Consider the following 21,915-nt stretch of genomic DNA (forward strand, 5'->3'; position numbering starts at 1 on the left):
GAGACCCAAGTTCCCCTTTTCCTATTGGGGGGGTCCAATGCAGAAAGCTGGGGCAAACCTAGCTGCAGGGTTGTATACACACGCTAATAGCCAAGCAATGCGCAGAGGGATCGAGTGTGTGTGTTAACTCCATGGAAGCCATGGCCGCAGATTGTATTACAATCATGGGCATTTTCGAAAGAGAAGGGCGCCCATCTTCCGACACAAATCGGGAGATGGACGTCCTTCTCTCAGGGTCGCTCAAATCAGTATAATCAAAAGCCAATTTTGGGCGCCCTCAACTGCAGTCCGTCGCGGTGACGACCAAAGTTCACGGGGGCGTGTCGGAAGCGTAGCGAAGGCAGGACTAGGGCATGCTTAAGAGATGGGCGTCCTCAACCGATAATGGAAAAAAGAAGGGCGTCCCTGACGAGCATTTGGTCGACTTTACTTGGTCCATTTTTTTTCACAACCAAGCCTCAAAAAGGTGCCCAAACTGACCAGATGACCACCGGAGGGAATCGGGGATCACCTCCCCTTACTCCCCCAGTGGTCAACCCCCTCCCACCCTAAAAAAAAATATATATTTTTTTTGCCAGCCTCAAATGTCATACCCAGCTCCATGACAGCAGTATGCGGATCCCTGGAGCAGTTTTAGTGGGTACAGTGCACTTCAGCCAGGCGCACCCAGGCCCATCCCCCCCTACCTGTTACACTTGTGGTGGTAAATGTGAGCCCTTCAAAACCCACCACAAACTCACTGTACCTGCATGTAGGTGCCCCCCTTCACCCCTTAGAGTTTTGGTAGTGGTGTACAGTTGTGGGGAGTGGGTTTTTTGGGGGGGTTGGGGGGACTCAGCACACAAGGTAAGGGAGTTATGCACCTGGGAGCAATTTGTGAAGTCCACTGCAATGCCCCCTAGGGTACCCGGTTGGTGTCCTGGCATGTGAGGGGGACCAGTGCACTACAAATGCTGGCTCCTCCCACACCAAATGCCTTGGATTTGGTCATTTTTGAGATGGGCTTCCTCGGTTTCCATTTTCGCCGAAAACCTGGGACAACCATCTCTAAGGTCAACCATCTCAACATTAGGTCGACCATCTCTAAGGTCAACCTAAATATTGAGATTTGGGTGTCCCTGACTGTATTATCAAAATGAAAGATGGACGCCCATCTTGTTTCGATAATAGCGGTTTCCCCGCCCCTTCGCCGGGACGTCCCCGTTCGATTATGCCCCTCAATGTATGGTAATGAGGCTATTATGTTTTCTACAGCAGGCAGAGAAGGAAGCAGTGGCTTTCGTCGCACGAACAATGTGAGAAATGTTTTACTATGTCTGGGGCAGTGTAGAAGGGATAGCGGAGAAGATTTCATGCCAGGTTTTAAGATTTAACTGCCAGTTTTGTCTGCTTCTGCAACCAGAAGTGCTTGCAAGTTTAAAAGACTGACGTTTTCTAAATGTGGCACTAGCCACTCAGCATTTCTTCAGTTAAAGCCACCACTGCTTGCAAATCTCGCTCGTGAATATTCATTGTGGATATCCTGAAAACCTGACTGGCTGGGGTGCCTCCAGGACCAGATTTGGGAACCACTGAGTGGCAGCTGCCCACATGCTGGAATACAGTTCTGCACAATAACATAGTAACATAGCAAATGACGGCAGATAAAGACCTGAACGGTCCATCCAGTCTGCCCAACAAGATAAACTCATTTTACGTGGTATGTGATACTTTATATGTATACCCGAGTTTGATTTATCCTTGCCTTTCTCAGGGCACAGACCGTAGAGGTCTGCCCAGCACTTTTCTTGTACTAAATGTTCTGAAGCTAATGTCGAAACCCCTTAAAATTTACACTCCAGCCCATCCCTATCTATTCAGTTACGATCAGGGCGTAGACCATAGAAGTCTGCCCAGCACTGGTTTAGCTCAGTGGCGTTCCTAGCCTTGATGGCACCCGAGGTGGATCGCCGATGCGCCCTCCCCCCCCGGGTGTAGCGTGCCCCCCCCCCCCCCGCCTGCAAAATGACACCTCCCCCCCGGGTGCATGCCATGGGGGGGTGCCGCGGTGCGCGCCTGTGGGCTCCGACTTCGCACGTTCGCTGCAGCTCCCTCTGCCCCGGAACAGGAAGTAACCTGTTCCAGGGCAGAGGGAGCTGCAGCGAACGAGCGAAGTTAGCAAAGTCGGAGCCCACAGGCGCGCCGCGGCACCCCCTCCAGCGGCATGCACCCGGGGCGGACCACCCCACCGCCCCCCCCCTTGGTACGCCACTGGTTTAGCTTCCCAATTACCGGCGTCGCCACCAAATCTCCGCTAAGATTCCGTGGATCCATTCCTTCTAAATAGGATTCCTTTGTGTTTATCCCACGCATGTTTGAATTCCATTACTGTTTTCATCTCCACCACCTCCCGCGGGACGTATCAACCACTCTTTCTGTAAAAATTCTGTTGTTCCGTGAAAGTTCTTCAGTTCTGTTATTTTTGCGCAGAATAGCATTCCAGCACATGAGCAGATATACACACATAGTAACATAGTAGATGACGGCAGAAAAAGACCTGCACGGTCCATCCAGTCTGCCCATCAAGATTACTCATATTTGCTACTTTTTGTGTATACCCTACTTTGATTTGTACCTGTGTTCTTCAGGGCACAGACCGTATAAGTCTGCCCAGCACTATCCCCGCCTCCCAACCACCAGCCCCGCCTCCTGCCACTGGCTCCGGCACAGACCGTATAAGTCTGCCCAGCACTATCCCCGCCTCCCAACCACCAGCCCCGCCTTCCACCACCGGCTTTGGCACAGACCGTATAAGTCTGTCCAGCACTATCCCCGCCTCCCAACCACCAGCCCCGCCTCCCACCACCGGCTCTGGCACAGACCGTATAAGTCTGCCCAGCACTATCCCCGCCTCCCAACCACCAGCCCCCGCCTCCCGCCACTGGCTCCGGCACAGACCGTATAAGTCTGCCCAGCACTATCCCCGCCTCCCAACCACCAGCTCCGCCTCCCACCACCGGCTCTGGCACAGACCGTATAACTCTGCCCAGCACTATCCCTGCCTCCCACCACCGGCTCTGGCACAGACCGTATAAGTCTGCCCAGCACTATCCCTGCCTCCCAACCACCAGTCCCGCTTCCCACCATGCCAGTCGAAGTGTCGCTACACAATTTTGCAAATACCGATTTTGTGAATAGTCCAACATTCCTTTGTCCAGCACTCCTCCCACCCCACCCCCACCCCCCTCAGTTCCTCCTCTTCAAGGAAGGCAGAAAAAGCTATAGGTCCTGTATACTGACACTAAAGAGATGAAACACGCATTAAATCCTCACAAGAACTGACAACAGAATGAGCTAACCCTTTACTCCACCCCAGGGCTTGAGTTAAAACCACTGCTTTAGAGAATCCTACTTTCTGCCTTCAGGTCTTCTATGCACTTCTCTGCATCTGTGCTAAATTCCAAGATCTTCATTACCATGGATTTAAATGTTTAGAATACCAGCATAACTGACTATCAAATTTAAGGTACTTGCGCTTACGTCAGCCATAGAACGTAGGCACATGTACAGACCCAAGTGCGGCAGGAATGCACATCAAACATGTAAACGTTTGATGTGCATTCCTGCTTTTTTTTTTTGTTTGGGAAATTATCCAAACCTTTTTTAAACCCTGCTAAGCTAACTGCTTTTCTGACAACTAATTCCAGAGTTTAATTACAGATTGAGTGAAGAAATATTTTTCCACAGTTTGTTTTAAATGTACTACATAATAGCTTCATTACATACCCAGTAGTAGCCTTAGAGTTTCAGTCCTTCCGTGACTGTTCTCTTGTGCTTGACTGCTTAAATATTTTAAATTTAAATGCTTTACTTTTTGTCTATTAGATTGTAAGCTCTCTGAGCAGGGACTGTCTTTCATCTGTGTTTGTTCAGCGCTGCGTACACTTTGTAGCGCTCTAGAAATGTTAAGTAGTAGTAGTAGAGTAAACGGCGAGTGACCGTACTCACTCGCAAATGCGCAGTAGAGACTTCCCTCTCTGTCCCACCACCGCGTCAATACGTGATGAAGGGGGGGGCGGGACAGAGAGGGAAACTGCGCGAAGGGGAGGGAACCGCCAAGGTCGCCACCGCTCCCCCTCCCCCCCGAGGTCGCCGCCACTGGCACCCCCCCACCCATAGTTGCCGCTGCCTCCACCCCTCCACCCGGCCCGTCTCTTCGCTATTCAACTTACATCTCCGCAGCAGGCAGACCAGCTGAGCTGCCGTTGGCCTTCCTTCCCTGTCTGTGTCCCGCCCTCGCCGACGTTACGTCACACGAGGGCGGGACACAGGCAGAGAACGAAGGCCGACAGGAGCTCAGCTGATCTGCCTGCTGCAGAGATGTAAGTTGAATAGCGATGAGACGGGCCAGGTGGAGGGGTGGCGGCGGCGACCGGGGGGGGGACCGGCAGCGGCGACCTCGGGGGGGAGGGGGCAGCGGTGACCCAGTAGCCCGTTTTAACGGGCTCAACGGCTAGTAACCTACAGTATTCTGTGAATTATGTGCATAAATGGAAGCCCCGCCTACATCTCACCCATGCTCCGCCCCTAGGTATGTCCCTCTTAGAAATGCGTTCTATGTAAGTTCAGTGAGTATTTGCAGAATAGCGCTTAGGTGCCATACTAGCATTTACGCATGTAATTACGCACATGTGTTCGTCAGTGGTAGTATTCTGAACCAGGGGCAGAGAGTGATCAAGGTCCCCGGACAATAAGAATCACTGGGCCCCACTCCCCAGGTCCTGCTACCTCCCTCGTCCCCTGCCTTTAAAGCTGCCAGTGCCCAGCTTTTCTCTTTTCTATCTTTTAAACCTCCTTTCCCCTACTCAGCCTCTCTCAAACCTTCCCCTCCCCCTGCGATTCAGCAGCTGCCCCCCCCCCCCCCCCCCCCCCCCGGTTTACTTTTTAAATTGTTTCTTTTGCACAGCAGCAGCAGCTTTTCAGAGAAACTTATCTATGCCGGGCCCCGGAGTCTCCTCTTTGCCGCACCCCTGCGGAACCTCCACAGCACCTGTGGCTCCCCCCATTCAGATGTCATGGATGGGGAGCTGAAAAAGTCCCTGGGCACATGGGAGGGAAGTACTGGGTTAGGGTCACTTAACCCTCCATTGCCCCATGTAAGCCGCATTGAGCCTGCCATGAGTGGGAAAGCGCAGGGTACAAATGTAACAAAAATAAAATAGATACTATTGGAGATTCTACATGGAATGTTGCTACTATTGGAGATTCTACATGGAATGTTGCTATTCCACTAGCAACATTCCATGTAGAAGCCTGCGCGGCCACATTGGTGATCTGCAAGGGCCAACTTCTACATGGAATGTTGCTAGTGGAATAGCAACATTCCATGTAGAATCTCAAATAGTAGCAACAGTGGAAGAGTGGCCTAGTGGTTAGGGTGGTGGACTTTGGTCCTGGGGAACTGAGTTCGATTCCCACTTCAGGCACAGGCAGCTCCTTGTGACTCTGGGCAAGTCATTTAACCCTCCATTGCCCCATGTAAGTCACGTTGAGCCTGCCATGAGTGGGAAAGCGCAGGGTACAAATGTAACAAAAATAAAATAGATATTATTGGAGATTCTACATGGAATGTTGCTACTATTGGAGATTCTACATGGAATGTTGCTATTCCACTAGCAACATTCCACGTAGAAGGCTGCGCAGGCTTTTGTTTCTGTGAGTTAGGGTGGTGGACTTTGGACTGAGGAACTGAGTTCGATTCCCACTTCAGGCACAGGCAGCTCCTTGTGACTCTCTGGGCAAGTCACTTAACCCTCCATTGCCCCATGTAAGCCGCATTGAGCCTGCCATGAGTGGGAAAGCGCGGGGTACAAATGTAACAAAAATAAAATAGATATTATTGGAGATTCTACATGGAATGTTGCTACTATTGGAGATTCTACATGGAATGTTGCTATTCCACTAGCAACATTCCATGTAGAAGGCTGTGCAGGCTTCCGTTTCTGTGAGTCTGACGTCCTGCACGTATGTGGAGGAGTGGCCTAGTGGTTAGGGTGGTGGACTTTGGTCCTGAGGAACTGAGTTTGATTCCCACTTTAGGCACAGGCAGCTCCTTGTGACTCAGGGCAAGTCACTTAACCCTCCATTGCCCCACGTAAGCTGCATTGAGCCTGCCATGAGTGGGAAAGCGTGGGGTACAAAAATAAATAAAATATGGCTCCAGAAAAAGGAGAATACATTGATCCAATCCAGGTTTTGCTTCCATTCCCCTCCCAACTCAACAAAGCCCAAATTTTTTCAGTTATCAGCAACAGCAGTGAGACCTCCTGAGAGAACACATTATCAAGAAAGAGTGTTTGGCTGGTTCCTGGTGGGGAAGCTGAGGATTCCTCTCTGCTAATACATTTAGGTGAGATAAATTCAAGATTCTGGATTTAACTGCACTGTTTATTCTCCCATTTTCCATATTTTCTCTTTTTCTTTTCTTCTTTTTTTTCTTTTTGTTTGGGATTTTTGAGGGGGGGTTTGTTAGTTTTTTCTTTGATTACTAGTGGAAGATTGATTCTGTAAAATAATTGATTTAAGGGAGAAAAAGAAGGATCCACTCCTTCCACAATAACGCAAGCAAAACAGACCAAAGGGTGGAAGAAGACCAAGTCCAAGTGACCAGCCCGAACCCAGAAGTAAGAGCTCCGAACAAAGCTTATTGGGACCCTACACGGTCCGTGTTTCAGCAACACGCCTTCTTCAGGGGGGTTGATAAACGAGAGTCCTCTGCTAAACGCCAAAACAACTTTGAGTGCTAGCAAAACACGGGCAGGAGGACGCCGCTGAGTCCACAAAACATGTGTGCTCGAGGACACAGCCAAACAGTTCAAGCAGAAACAATCTAAAGAATATTTTTTTTGTCCAGTAAAAGACATGACGCTCTTCAGAGTACCCAGTTTTTCCTGTGACCCATATGAAAACAAACACTGAAACTCAGGTACTCACCCGACAAAGAGCTTTTGGCCGAAGGCAGCCACGAGAAGAGCAGTAAAGATCAAGACACCCCTCATGTTCATGTTTTTAGTTATGCAAGAATCCATCTCCAGTGCCCCTTATATATCGGGTGCCGGATGTTTCATGGTGTGCCAAGGACTCCTTTATCTGAGACTATTAGTCATACCTGTCCCTCCCTCTCATTGCTCAGGGTAGCACTATTAAACTTTCTACTACTACTACTACTACTTAGCATTTCTATAGCGCTGCCAGGGTTACGCAGCGCTGTACAAGTTTACCATGGGGAAGGACCGACCTGCTCAGAAGAGCTTACAATCTAAAGGTTACAAACTATGTAGTCAGTGTAGGTATCATGAGTGGGGAAGGTGGTTATGCGCCAAACGCAAGGGAGAAGAGATGGGCTTTGAGTAAGGACTTGAAGATGGGCAGGGAGGGCGCATGACGTATGGGCTCGGGAAGGCTGTTCCAGGCATGTGGTGATGCGAGGCAGAAGGGGCGGAGTCTGGAGTTAGCGGTGGTGGAGAAGGGTACAGATAGGAGTGATTTGTCCTGAGAGCGGAGGTTACGGGTGGGAACATACGGGGAGAGGAGTGTAGAGAGGTACTGGGGGGCTGCAGATTGAGTGCATTTGAAGGTTAAAAGGAGAAGCTTGAACTGTATACGGTAGCGGATCGGGAGCCAGTGAAGTGACTTGAGGAGAGGGGTGATATGAGAGTATCGGTTCATGCGGTAGATAAGACGTGCGGCAGAATTTTGGACAGATTGAAGGGGGGATAGATGGTTAAGCGGGAGGCCAGTGAGAAGAAGGTTGCAATAGTCAAGACGAGAGGTGACGAGCGAGTGGACGAGGGTTCGGGTGGTCTGTTCAGAGAGGAATGGGCGAATTTTGCTAATATTATAGAGGAAGAAGCGACAGGTCTTAGCTGTCTGCTGGATATGGGCAGAGAAGGAGAGGGAGGAGTCGAAGATGACTCCGAGATTGCGGGCTGAAGCGACGGGGAGGATGAGGGCATTGTCAACAGAGACGGAAAGTGGGGGAAAAGGAGAAGAGGGTTTGGGTAGAAAGACAAGGAGCTCAGTCTTTGCCATGTTCAGTTTCAGATGCCGGTTGGACATCCAGACAGCGATGTCTGAAAGGCAGGCCGAAACTTTGGCCTGGGTTTTGACCGTGATGTCGGGAGTGGAGAGATAAAGCTGGGTGTCATCAGCATAGAGATGGTACTGGAAACCATGTGATGAGATCAGCGAGCCCAGGGAAGAGGTGTAGATCGAGAAAAGAAGCGGTCCAAGGACAGAACCTTGAGAAACCCCAACAGAGAGCGGGATGGGGGTGGAAGAAGATACGAAGAGAACCAGGAGAGGACAGAGCCCTGGAACCCAAATGAGGTCAGTGTGTCAAGAAGTAAATTATGATTGACAGTGTCAAAGGCGGCAGATAGGTCGAGGAGGATGAGGATGGAATAGTGACCTTTGGATCTGGCAAGGAACAAGTCATTACAGACTTTAGAGAGTGCTGTTTCTGTCGAGTGTAGTGGGCGAAAGCCGGATTGGAGCGGATCGAGGACGGCCTGAGAGGAGAGGAAATCAAGGCAGCGGCTGTGGACAGCGCGTTCAAGTAATTTGGAGAGGAAGGGTAGAAGAGAGATGGGACGATAGTTGGAGGGACAGGTGGGGTCTAGTGATGGTTTTTTTGAGAAGTGGTGTGACTACAGCATGCTTGAAGGTGTCAGGGACAGTAGCAGTGGAGAGAGAGAGGTTGAGGATGTGACAGATTGAGGGGTTGACTGTAGGAGAGATGTTGTTAAGCAGATTGGTGGGAATGGGATCAGAGGAACAGGTGGTGCACTTAGAGGAAGAGAGAAGGCGAGCAGTTTCCTCTTCGGTGATCTCAGGGAAGAAGGAGGAGGAGGCCAGGCTAGGTTGGTTGGGGGAGTGGGTTAAGAAGTCACAGGGAGAAGAAGGCTTGGAAGTGAATTCAAGGTTTATCTTCTGCACCTTATCGCGGAAGTAGTCAGCTAGTGTTTGAGGAGAGAGTGAGGGGGGTGGGAGCGGTGGGCACTTTACGTAGGGAGTTAAGGGTGGTGAAAAGGCGACGAGGGTTGGAGCCAAGAGAATTAGTTAATTGAGAATAATATTCCTATTTGGCAAGGAATAGGGAGGACTGGAAGGAGGATAGCATGAATTTGTAATGGGTGAAGTCTGACAGGGTGCGAGATTTCCTCCAGAGTCGTTCAGCAGATCGGGTGCAGGAGCGAAGGTAACGGATGCAAGGGGTTAACCAGGGCTGAGGATTAGTGCACTTAGTGGGTCGAGAGACAGATGGTGCTAGGGTATCCAGAGCAGTGGAGAGAATTTCATTGTAGGCAGAGACAGCCGTGTCAACAGATTCGGAAGACGAGATGGAAGGGAAGAGATTGGAGATGTGAGAGGATAGGATAGGGGGGTCGACAGCCTGGAGATTCCTGAAGGCAATGGCTATAGTTGGGCGAGGTTGAGGGGGAGGGTGATGAAGTGTGAGGGTGATTAGGTGATGATCTGAGATAGGAAGGACTGAGGTGCAGAAATTGGAAGGTGAGCAGGAAGAGAAGAGAACGAGGTCGAGACAATGGCCATTACGGTGAGTAGGGGTGGTAGAGCATAGTTGGAGGTTAAAGGACGATGTCAGAGTGAGGAATTTAGAAGCATAGGAGTTGGATGGGTCGTCAACGTGAATATTAAAATCACCAAGAATGAGGGATGGAGATGAGGGATCAAGAAAGACGGTGAGTCAAGCGTCGAAGTCAGTAAGGAAGGAAGAGAGGGGCTTATCAGGGAGGCAGTAGATGACTGCAACTCTGAGTGGTGTCGGGTAGAATAGCCGGATGGCATGAGTTTCGAAGGATGAGAAGCAGTGAGACTGTGGCAGGGGGAAGGGTTGGAAACTACAAGAGGGTGAGAGAAGAAACCCAACGCCTCCACCGCGTGCGTCTGGGCGGGGAGTGTGGGAGAAAAGATATCCTCCATGGCATAGGGCTGCGATTGAGGCAGTGTCGTTAGGGGTTATCCAAGTTTCAGTTAAAGCGAGCAGTTGAAGGGAACGGGAGATGAACAAATCGTGGGTGAAGGAGAGTTTGTTGCATACTGAGTGGGCATTCCATAGGGCACACGAGAAGGGGAGGGAAGCGGGGGGGGGGTGAGAAGGGGAATAGAGATGAGATTGGAGGCATTCTGGGATCGGTTACGTGGATATGGAGAGGAGAGGTGGGGGGACCTGGATTGGGATTGATGTCACCTGCGGAAAGTAGGAGAAGGAATAAGAGAGTGCGGAGGAGGGTGGGGGAGGAGGGTCGACGAAGATGACGAAGACAGGATGTGTTAAGGAGGAATGGGGATGGGTTAATGGTGGGGAGGAAGTGTAGAAGGTTGAGAGCTAGGAATGACGAGGGGGGCAGGAGAGCTGGGGAGGTGGGGGGAGGTAGGGTAGGGGAGGTAGGGTAGGGGAGTTATGAGCAGGACGGGAGGGGACAAGGGTGGGCAGTGAGTTCCTGAGATAGACAGTGGAAGGGGAGGGGGGAAGAGGTTAGGAAGGGACAGGGCGATGAAGAGAATGTGTATAGGGGCCATATATAGGGGCTAAGGTGAATGCGGGTAGATGTGAAGTGGCTAAGGTGATAGGAGTAGAGGAGGAAGGCAGGAAGGCTAGGACATGGACAGCAGGCAGCAGCTAAGGCATAGGGAGTGATAGTGTTTAAAGGAATCCTAGCCAAAAAGCACCTGGAGACTCTGTACACTTGGAGCGAGGGCCCTGGGAAGCTTGGGGTAGACCTGGAGTCACCACGGATACAGCTGTGAGGAAATGCAGAAGGGCTGCAAGTCCTCCACAGCACCTGGTGGGAGTGCTGGGCACCTAGTGCGGAGGCCCTGGGTGGATCGGAGTGGACCTGGGTGTCACCCTGGAGAAGGCTGTAAGGATATGCAGATGAACTGCAAGTCCTCCACAGCACCTGAAAGGCAGCTGGTGGTAGAGCTGGGCACCTCTCAGCTGAGGAAAGGCTTACCAGGGGTTAGGCCGAAGCCAGCATTCTTCCCCTGAGGGTCGCCTGGACAGTACTGCAATTACTTTGTTGTATTTTGTGACTACAGAAAACGGTCTCTCTCTCCTTCTCCTGCTCCCAGGCTGCCGGCGCTGCAGTCCATGGTCTCACCTGCCCGCCCTCGGCTCTGTCGACAGCCCCCCTCCGTCCGCCATGGGCCCCCTGCATTCAAATCAGCAGCGCCTCACCTCCGTGTGAAAGCGGCAGGATAGCCTCCCTTCAGGCCCTCCCTCACTGTGTCCCGCCCTCGTCTGATGTAACTTCCTGTTTCTGCGAGGGCAGGGCACAGTGAGGGAGGTGAGGCACTGCTGATTTGAATGCAGGGGGCCCGGTGGTGGACGGAGGGGGGCTGGGGGTGGGCGGGTGGAGACCGGGGACTGTGGCGCTGGTGGACTGAGAACAGGAGAGGGAGGCGACAGTGGTAGCGATTGGGGGGGGGGGCGGCCCAGGGGGAGCAGCGGGTGGCGGGGGCCCTGGGTGCTGCCTTGTCCCGGGCCCGGCTCAGTCTCTTGGCGGCCCTGCCTTTGGGCAGACTGTAACTACTACTACTACTACTATTTAGCATTTCTATAGTGCTACAAGGCGTACGCAGCGCTGCACAAACACAGAAGAAAGACAGTCCCTGCTCAAAGAGCTATGTAATAAAAGTGAGCCAAGTATTGGACAATCAAGCCATTGTGACATCACTGATGAGGTTGGCTCTTATTGGTGGCCTGAGGCATTATGACATCACACTATTAGCTCTGGTTACAAGAGACTACTACTACTACTATTTAGCATTTCTATAGCGCTACAAGGCGTACGCAGCGCTGCACAAACACAGAAGAAAGACAGTCCCTGCTCAAAGAGCTTACAATCTAATAGACAAAAAATAAATAAAGTAAGCAAATCAAATCAATTAATGTGAACGGGAAGGAAGAGAGGAGGGTAGGTGGAGGCGAGTGGTTACAAGTGGTTACGAGTCAAAAGCAATGTTAAAGAGGTGGGCTTTCAGTCTAGATTTAAAGGTGGCCAAGGATGGGGCAAGACGTAGGGGCTCAGGAAGTTTATTCCAGGCGTAGGGTGCAGCAAGACAGAAGGCGCGAAGTCTAGAGTTGGCAGTAGTGGAGAAGGGAACAGATAAGAAGGATTTATCCATGGAGCGGAGTGCACGGGAAGAGGTGTAGGGAAGGACGAGTGTGGAGAGATACTGGGGAGCAGCAGAGTGAGTACATTTATAGGTTAGTAGAAGAAGTTTGAACAGGATGCGAAAACGGATCGGGAGCCAGTGAAGGGACTTGAGGAGAGGGGTAGTATGAGTAAAGCGACCCTGGCGGAAGACGAGACGGGCAGCAGAGATTTTAACCGATTGGAGAGGGGAGAGGTGACTAAGTGGGAAGCCAGCAAGAAGCAGATTGCAGTAGTCTAAACGAGAGGTGACAAGGGTGTGGACCAGGGTTTTGGTAGAGTGCTCGGAAAGAAAGGGGCAGATTTTACGAATGTTGTAAAGAAAGAAACGACAGGTCTTGGCGGTCTGCTGGATATGAGCAGAGAAGGAGAGAGAAGAGTCAAAGATGACCCCAAGGTTTCGAGCTGAGGAGACAGGGAGAATGAGAGAGCCATCAACAGAAATAGAAAACGGGGGGAGCGGGGAGGTGGCATAGAGCTCATTCCCCTGTGAGCTGTGTGTACATCACACATGTCTACCTTACCGCAGGTTTGCCTGCTTTTTAGTTAGGTAAGACAGTCACAGCCAACTGAGGTCTATTTCCTCCTTTTTTTTTAGAAAAAGAAAAAAAGTAAAAGATATTTAAGAAAAAATATAAGAAATGTAATGTGTGTGCATTTAGTACTTTATGTTCCATTTCCTGGAGTACATTTGAAGTGTTATCGATCCACTATTTGAATTTTTGGTGTGTTCACTTTTTTAGTGGTTCTCTTTTTTCTTTTTTGTATTTGACTATAGAAAAGCGGCAGGTGTTCCCCTCCTGCTCTACGTTTCATCATACTTGCCTGGACTGTTTCTTTCTCCAGTGTAAAGAATGATATTGAAGATGCTGCAGTAAGTGACTACGTGAACTTTCGAGGGTTTTCAAAAGCTGGTGTATTATACCATCGTCTTCTTGTTGTACAGGCTAGTAAAGGTCCATAGTAGTCACAGGAGAAGTAATTCTTATCCGTGGCTTTTCTTAAGGAGTTCTGCCTCACTGGGACAGGCCAAAGGTCCATCAAGCCCAGCATCCTGTTTCCAACAGTGGCCAATCCAGGTCACAAGTACCTGGCAAGATCCCCAAACAATAGCAACATTCCATGTAGAACCCCAAAGAGTAGCAAGATTCTAGAATTCTAAAGAATAACAAGATTTTATGCAGAATTTCAAAGTGTATTGCAACATTCCATTTAGAACCCTAAAGAGTAGCAAGATTCCATTCAGAATCCTAAGTACATAAGTGTTGCCATACTGGAACAGACCAAAGGTCCATCAAGCCCAGCATCCTGTTTCCAACAGTGGCCAATCCAGGTCACAAGTACCTGGCAAGATCCCCAAACAATAGCAACATTCCATGTAGAACCCCAAAGAGTAGCAAGATTCTAGAATTCTAAAGAATAACAAGATTCCATGCAGAATTTCAAAGTGTATAGCAACATTCCATTTAGAACCCTAAAGAGTAGCAAGATTCCATTCAGAATCCTAAGTACATAAGTGTTGCCACACTGGGACAGACCAAAGGTCCATCAAGCCCAGCATCCTGTTTCCAACAGTGGCCAATCCAGGTCACAAATGCCTAGCAAGATCCCGAAAAAGTTCAATACACTTTATGCTGCTTATCCCAGAAATAAGCAGTGGATTTTCCCCAAGTCAATTTAATAATGGTCTATGGACTTTTCCTTTAGGAAGCCGTCTAGACATTTTTTAAACCCTGCTAAGCTAACTGCCTTTACTACATTTTCTGGCAACGAATTCCAAAGATTAATTACACGTTGAGTGAAGAAACATTTTCTCCGATTCATGTTAAATTTACTACTTTGTAGCTTCATCGCATGCCCCCTAGTCCTAGTATTTTTGGAAAAAGTAAACAAACGATTCACTCCTACCCATTCCACTCCACTAGTTTCTTGGCAGCTTGGTGCAAAACTATCTGTGCAATCAGCCAGGATTTCTTAGATTATTTATGTATTTAATGAATTGTAATTGTTGAATTTTATACTTATTGTATTTGCTATTTGAATGTTGAATTGCAATTTGTGTTGTAATTGTTGAAACTATTTTGTTGTCGGACACATTGAGCAGTATTTTGTACTGGGAAAGAAGGTGATACATCGAAAACAAAACATCAAAACAAAATATATTCATTTTAGTAGATCACTACATTACATTATGTTATATTCTTTCCTCTGTTAGGCCTGTTCCTAAGGGCTAGGCCTAAGGCCTGTACTTTGCTCACTTTGGTTCTCACATGTAACATACAGTACTGCTTTCTCAGGAGCTGAGAACAGACACTTCAGGGATACACATTTTGCTGACTTTGCTGGAGCTGAGACTAGGCTTTTCATATAAACTGAATATAATGATGTAACCTTGGTGAACAACAGACTGAGGACACAGTGAGTCTAGAATGTTTCAGATTTGGGGAAATAGACAGAGAGAGGACACAAGGGTATTGTTCTATGTAATTTTTTGCTCTGTGACTAACTGCACGCTATACTGATAACTGATTAGCCAATGGCTACCGACTTTTTTTTTTGTTACATTTGTACCCCACGCTTTCCCACTCATGGCAGGCTCAATGCAGCTTACATGGGGTAATGGAGGGTTAAGTGACTTGCCCAGAGTCACAAGGAGCTGCCTGTGCCTGAAGTGGGAATCGAACTCAGTTCCTAAGTTCCCCAGGACCAAAGTCCACCACTCTAACCACTAGGCCACTCCTCCACTCCTTTGTACGTGAACTTCCATCAGGAGAGACTGATAGAATACAGGAACAATTCCATATATGGATAGGCTACCTAATGGTTCTGGTTTATGGGAAATCACATGATTTGGGAGAAACAAAACTTATGACAGTATATAGGTGTCAGCTGAGCAGATTTTGTTAGCCAGGTTTTGCGTCTTGCTTTTCTGTAACAACCTGCTCCAGAGAGAGAACAATTTGTTTTGTATCTGTCTTAATGATATGCCAATAAAAGATTTATTGCTGGTTACGCCAAAACGCCTAAGTCTGCTTCTCTCTCTTATTTTTCCCAGCCCCCGAGGCTGAGGTATTTCCCTCCTCCCAAGGGGCAAGGGTGGAAGGGAATAATATACAATTACATAGGGCAGTGGTTCCCAAACCTTTTGGGCTCATGACACCCTTAGTGTCTGAGCAATTTTTGTGGCACCCCCCCTCCCCGACCACACAGGTCTCCACCACCCCACCCCACATCATGTCCAATATTTCTCCCTCTCTCCCCCATGTACCATCTCCCCCCCCCCCAACCCATGCCCCCTTGTAATCCATTATAATCCATTTTTTTTACCTTGTTCCTGGGGAGAGGAGGATGAAGAAGAACCCAGACCTAAGCACGGGAGAGAGGCAACATAATGCCCTGCAGCCCTGTCCTCCCTCCCTGACAGCTAAGTAGTGAGCAGCCAGGGTCCCGGGGCGGGAGCAGGCCTTCAAACTTCCAGGCTGCCGGCATCAGCAGCAATGTGTAAGGGTTGCCTTCAGCCTGCCCCGAAAGCCTTCTTAGTACAGCATCCCGCCTACGCAGGAACAGGGGGCAGGCCAAAGGCAGCTCTTACATTGCTGCCGGCAGCCTGCAGTGAGCGAGCGAGCAGGTGGGCGGTGGAGAGAGGCCACTCCTGTGAGTTCACCGTGGCGCACAGTTTGGGAAACACTGACGTGGAGGGGCATTTTTGAAAGGGACGTCCACGTTTTGATTTGGACGTCCTCGCAAAACGTCCCAATCCAAGGGCGGGGAAACCCGTATTTTGGAAACAAGATGGACATCCATCTTTCATTTCGATAATACGGAAAAAGAAGCCAGCAGATCAATATAACATCAGAAAGATTTTATTGAACATACCGCATGTAAACAAATTGCCCGACACAGGCTGTGTTTCGCCCACCAAGGGCTGCGTCAGGGGCTAATTTGAAACCTTCTGAAAGGAGCAACTCTAAAAACTGAAAACTTGTGGTGTATAATAGATTGGAAAAAAACAGTGCATACAGCAGTGCATCTGCTTGCGTTGTGTTAAGAGTCACATCATTTTAGGCATCTGCTGTATGCGCTGGTTTTTTCCAATCTATTATACACCACAAGTTTTCCGTTTTTAGAGTTGCTCCTTTCAGAAGGTTTCAAATTAGCCCCTGACGCAGCCCTTGGTGGGCGAAACACAGCCTGTGTCGGGCAATTTGTTTACATGCGGTATCTTCAATAAAATCTTTTTGATGTTATATTGATCTGCTGGCTTCAGAGGACGGCGGGCCCAGGAAGAAAGAAGGGACGTCTGAGGAGGCCTTCAGAATCGCCGATCAGCTGTCCTTGCCCGTGCAGCAGAGGTGAGAGGCGCTGCACGGGCCGGTAAGGCAAAGGGGGGGGTCGTTGGAGGGGGGGAGCGGCAGCCACGACCAAAGGGGGGGCGGCGGGGGCGGGGCACAGGACCGGAGCATGGCAGAAGGCGGAGCTAGTGTGGGAGAATACACAGGAAGGGAGGAGGGTCGGCCCGGGGCTGGGGCTGCTAAAATTGGAGTTTTTTCGTGCGGGGGGGGGGGGGGGGGGGGGGAAGCGGGGAGCAGCGGGGGGGGGCAAGGCGTCCATACAGGACGCTCATGACGAGCGCCCTTGCCCCCTCCCGATCCTTTTTTTTTTTTCTTTTTTGGTGCTGAGGGAGAGGGGAGCAGCAGCAACCTGGAGCGTCAATTAAGGACGCCCCTGACGCGTTTTTGCCCCCCCCCCAGTTATTTTTTTTAATGGATTTTGTAAACTTCTAGCAGACAGACAGCCCTAATGAGAGGGATAGACTCTCGTTAGATTTCACGGTGTTTTCCTGCGTTAAACGAATCAGAAAAGGTTAGTGCATGTCATTTCAATGGGATTTGTAGAAGAATTGCTCATCTGCACTCAGTTTTCGTTAGCTGCTACTGTTGTCGGGAAATAGACTTTAGTGCATGGAAAGGATAGGAAATTCTTCCTTAAGGGCTCATTTAACGGTGAAAAACGTTTAGTGCATCTGGGCCAGAATAATCTACGCTTTATCAATTTCCCTCAACAACCACTAATCTCTCCTAGAGAAATGCTAAAGAACTAATTCAAAGAAGTTTTAGAGGTTGAAGAAAAAGATATACCACCTTTTTCACAGGTCTTTTATATTCCTGTGAGAGGAACAGAAAGTCAACAAAGAAATGATATTCAGAATGATCAACCATTGGACGTTTCAGCTTTGCTTGAAATGTCAGACACAGTGCAAATAACAGCGACAACTTTATTGGCTACAGTGGCGTTATCCTCGGATAAGGTCTGGATTCTAAAGAAATTCTTCCAGAAGAAAGATAAAACTTTCCGTGGTTTACATACCCGTGTTTTTCCAGACCTAGCGAAGGAAACGCAGAAACGAAGAAAAACGTTTTTGCAAATGAAGCAAGAGATACTTCAATTGGGTGCTACATTCTATCTTAAATACCCGTGTAAATGTGTAATCTACTATCAATCTGTGAAACAGGGGCGTAGCCAGCCTTCCGTGGGAGAGGGGTCCGAGCCCAGGGGGAGGGGGCACATTTTAGCCCTCCCCCCGGCGACGCCCCCCCCACCGCCGACATTGCCGCCCCCCCTCCCGCCGCGAACCCGCCGCCGCTGCAGCCTACCTTTACTTTTGCTGGCGGGGGATCCCACTCCCCGCCAGCCGACGTCTTCTTCTTAGTCGCTTCCCGCTCTTCAATTTGTTTGCTGACGTCCTGCACGTTGTACGTGCAGGACGTCAGCAAACAAATTGAAGTGCAGGAAGGACTGAGAAGACGTCGGTTGGCGGGGAGTGGGATCCCCCGCCAGCAAAAGTAAAGGTAGGCGGCGGCGGGGGCGGGTTCGCCGGGAGGGGGGTCCTGGGGTGAATCTGCGGGGGCCCCGGCCCCCTCAGGCCCCACGTAGCTACGCCACTGCTGTGAAATATGTGTATTTTGATCCTGATCAGCTTTCTTCTTTTTTAATAGCTAGAAGTGCTACTAGTTAAAGATATTCCAACCGAAACACGTCTGTATCTCAATCTTAATTTAAATAGATTATTTTGATTCTTCTTTCTCTCCAGTGTATGAATATTGGACTCCTATTGTGGACTTTTATGAAGCTATAGAGTATAATTCCTTGGTTAAAAATGTAACTTTGTGAATTTAATTATTATAGTGGCATTTTTTCCAATTACAAGTGATATGCTTGTGTAATAATACAATAATTATAAATAAAGAATTTAAAAAAAAACAGATTTCATGCTTTATGGATACATTAAATGCAACATCTTATTATTATTTTCCACCTTAATGAGAAAAACCTTGAATAATCAGGCACTAAGTTGTTTGCTTACCTTTTACCTTCTTTTTTCCTGTGATTTTGAATAATGTGAGTAATTCAGCAGCTGCTGAAAACCCTGGAGGACGATAAGATAAACATAGTAGATAGATTTGCTCCTAATGGGAAATCTAGGGAATGGAAACAAACAGCGGAGAGTCCTTTTTATCCTTCTGCATTGATAAAACGTGCCAGAGGAACATAGTAAAAATAGTCAAATAGTAGGCGACAGCAGATAAAGACCTGAATGGTCCATCCAGTCTGCCCAGCAGTCACATTCATTATCAATTCATGATTTAACCAACAGTGAATGTGGTATACAGTATATATACTCGATCTTGATATTTCTTTGCCGTTTTCAGGACACATAGAGGGGCATAATCGAACGGCGCCAGCCATCTCCGGGGCTGGCTCCGTAAATGGGCGGAGCCAATCGTATTTTCGCATAGATGGCCGGCCATCTTTTTTTCGATAATACGGTTGGGGCCGGCCAAATCTCGACATAAATGTTGAGATGGCCGGGTTTGAGATGGCCGGCTTCGGTTTTCGCCCATAATGGAAACCGAAGCTGGCCATCTCAGACCCGGCCAAATCCAAGCTACTTGGTCATGGGAGGGGCCAGTATTTGTAGTGCACTGGTCCCCCTCACATGCCAGGACACCAACCAGATACCCTAGGGGGCACTGCAGTGGACTTCCCAAATTGATCCCATGTGCATAGCTCCCTTACTTTGTGTGTTGAGCCTCCCAACCCCCCCCCCCCCCAAACCCACTCCCCACAACTGTACACCACTACCATAGCCCTTAGGGATGAAGGGGGGCTTTAAGCTTCCCACTGTCTCCTTCCAATGTTTCAATGTTTATATCCCATTGTTATATTCCTAATGATACTTCAATTGTCTCGCATAACTCTGCACAAGGTAATCCATAACCAAGTTGTAACAAATGTATTTCTATTATTCATATCTTATTGTAAGCCACACTGAGCCCGCAAAGAGGTGGGAAAATGTGGGATACAAATGCAATAATTAATAAATAATACATGTGCGTACAGTGAGATTTGGGGGGAGGTTGGAGAGCTCAACATTTACCACCACAAGTGTAACAGGTAGGGGGGAATGGACCTGGGTCCACCTGCCTGAGGTGCACTGTACCTACTAAAACTGCTCCAGGGACCTGCATACTGCTGTGATGGAGCTGGGTATGACATTTGAGGCTGGCATGGCTGGCAAAAAAAGTTTTATTTATTTATTTTTTTGTGTGTGGGAGGGGTGGGTGACCACTGGGGGAGTACAGGGAGTTCATCCCCGATTCCCTCCAGTGGTCATTTGATCAGTTGGGGCACCTTTTTGAAGCTTGGTCCTGAAAAAAAAAAAGGGACCAAGTGAAGCCGGCGAAATGCTCGTCAAGGCCGGCTTTCTTTTTTCCATTATCGAGCGAAGCCAGCCATCTCAAAGCACGCCCCCGTCCTGCCCCCATCCTGGCTTCGCTACCCTACCGAAACGCCCCCTTGAAGTTTGGCCAGCTCCGCGACGGAAAGCAGTTGGCGCCGGCCAAAATCGGCTTTCGATTATACCGATTTGGTCGGCTTTAGGAGATCGCCGGCCATCTCCCGATTTGTGTCGGAAGATGGCCGGCGATCTCCTTCGAAAATAAGCTGGATACTGTAGAAGGCCTTACATCCCAACTACTGGAGTTACCATCAAAGCTTACTCTAGCCTCTCCTGATCTGTCTTGTCATCTACAGGATTGTCTAAGCACCGCCCAATACATCAGCATCCATAATGTCATTGAAGTTTTGCTTTTATACCATCTTCTTTCTAATTAGGAATCCTCTGTGCTCCTCCTACATTATTTTTTTTGGAATTCTATCACTGTTTTTGTCTCCACCACCTCCCCGGGAGGCATTTCAGGCATTGACACCGTCTCGTGAAAAAGTATTTCCTCACATTACTCTTAAGTCTAGTGGTTGGGAGGCAGGGATAGTGCTGAGCAGACTTATATGGTCTGTGCCAGAGCTGGTGGTGGGAGGCGGGGATAGTGCTGGGCAGACTTATACAGTCTGTGCCAGAGCGGGTGGTGGGAGGCGGGGCTGGTGGTTGGGAGGCGGGGATAGTGCTGGGCAGACTTATACGGTCTGTGCCAGAGCGGGTGGTGGGAGGCGGAGCTGGTGGTTGGGAGGCGGGGATAGTGCTGGGCAGACTTATACGGTCTGTGCCAGAGCCGGTGGTGGGAGGTGGGGCTGGTGGTTGGGAGGCGGGGATAGTGCTGGGCAGACTTATACGGTCTGTGCAAGAGCCGGTGGTGGGAGGTGGGGCTGGTGGTTGGGAGGCGGGGATAGTGCTGGGCAGACTTATATGGTCTGTGCCCTGAAGAGGACAGGTACAAATCAAGGTAGGGTATACACAAAAAATGGCACATATGAGTTTATCTTGTTGGGCAGACTGGGTGGACCGTGCAGGTCTTTTTCTGCCGTCATCTACTATGTTACTATGTTAAGTCTATCACTGTACAAGCTCAATTCATGTCTTCTAGTTTTACTGTTTCCCCAGGTGTGGAACAGATTTATTTGTATATTAATATCTTTCATCACAGGAAAGGCTAAGCAAGTGGATCCTGTTTCGTTAGGCTAGATCAAACAGCAATCAGAGTCCATCTTCTATTGTTATGGGGTCCCTCAGGGCACAGACCCCATTTCCCTCTGTATGTTTGAATGGGTTTATGATATGCACTTGCAGCTGTTGAAAGATTGATTTGATTGATTTTAATTTCTTATATATTCCTGCAATCCATAAAGCTATTAAAGCTTTATACTTTCTGGACAGTAGATATTTGGCTAAAGGTGACTAAAGCAGGGTGGTAGCTGGCTCCATTCCACCAGATCACTCAAATCCTTCATTTGCATATATGGATTTTACAGTCCTACTTTCTTATGTTACATCAAGACTACAAGTTAATGCACACAGCAGGGTAGAGCTGTGTGGGCAAAGGGCCCCTGCATAAAGCACTGTATGTTGCTATATAACAAAAGTATATGGGATTATGATACGTGGTACTATTCAGCATTTTCAACCTGACTTTGAATACAGACTTTGGCTAACGTCATCTCTCACTGCTAAGGTGTGTGTGTGTGCGTGTGTGTGTGCACAGTCAGCAAGAAGATTGCAGACATCATCAAAAACTGGGGGCAAGCTAAGGACCACTGGAAATTCCCTTGGTGAATGAGCTGACATAATGACTTGTAACCACGCACCTCCACCTACCCTCCTCTCCTCTTTCCTCTACACATTAATTGATTTGCTTGCTTTATTATTATTTTGTGTGTCTATTAGATTGTAAGCTCTTTG

General features: G+C 48.9%; 1 protein-coding gene across 1 annotated transcript in view; it reads right to left on the reverse strand.

The window, feature by feature from the left end:
• Window positions 1-7,043, reverse strand: part of LOC115479000 (carboxypeptidase A1-like) — a 36,472-nt gene extending 29,429 nt beyond the window's left edge. The window contains exon 1 of the mRNA XM_030216705.1: window positions 6,973-7,043. Within this exon, the coding sequence (XP_030072565.1) occupies window positions 6,973-7,043 (71 nt within the window). The remainder of the gene's footprint in view (window positions 1-6,972) is intronic.
• Window positions 7,044-21,915: the final 14,872 nt, after the last annotated feature.

This window comes from Microcaecilia unicolor, chromosome 10 (assembly GCF_901765095.1).
Source record: "Microcaecilia unicolor chromosome 10, aMicUni1.1, whole genome shotgun sequence".
In the NCBI taxonomy this organism is placed as follows: Eukaryota; Metazoa; Chordata; class Amphibia; order Gymnophiona; family Siphonopidae; genus Microcaecilia; species Microcaecilia unicolor.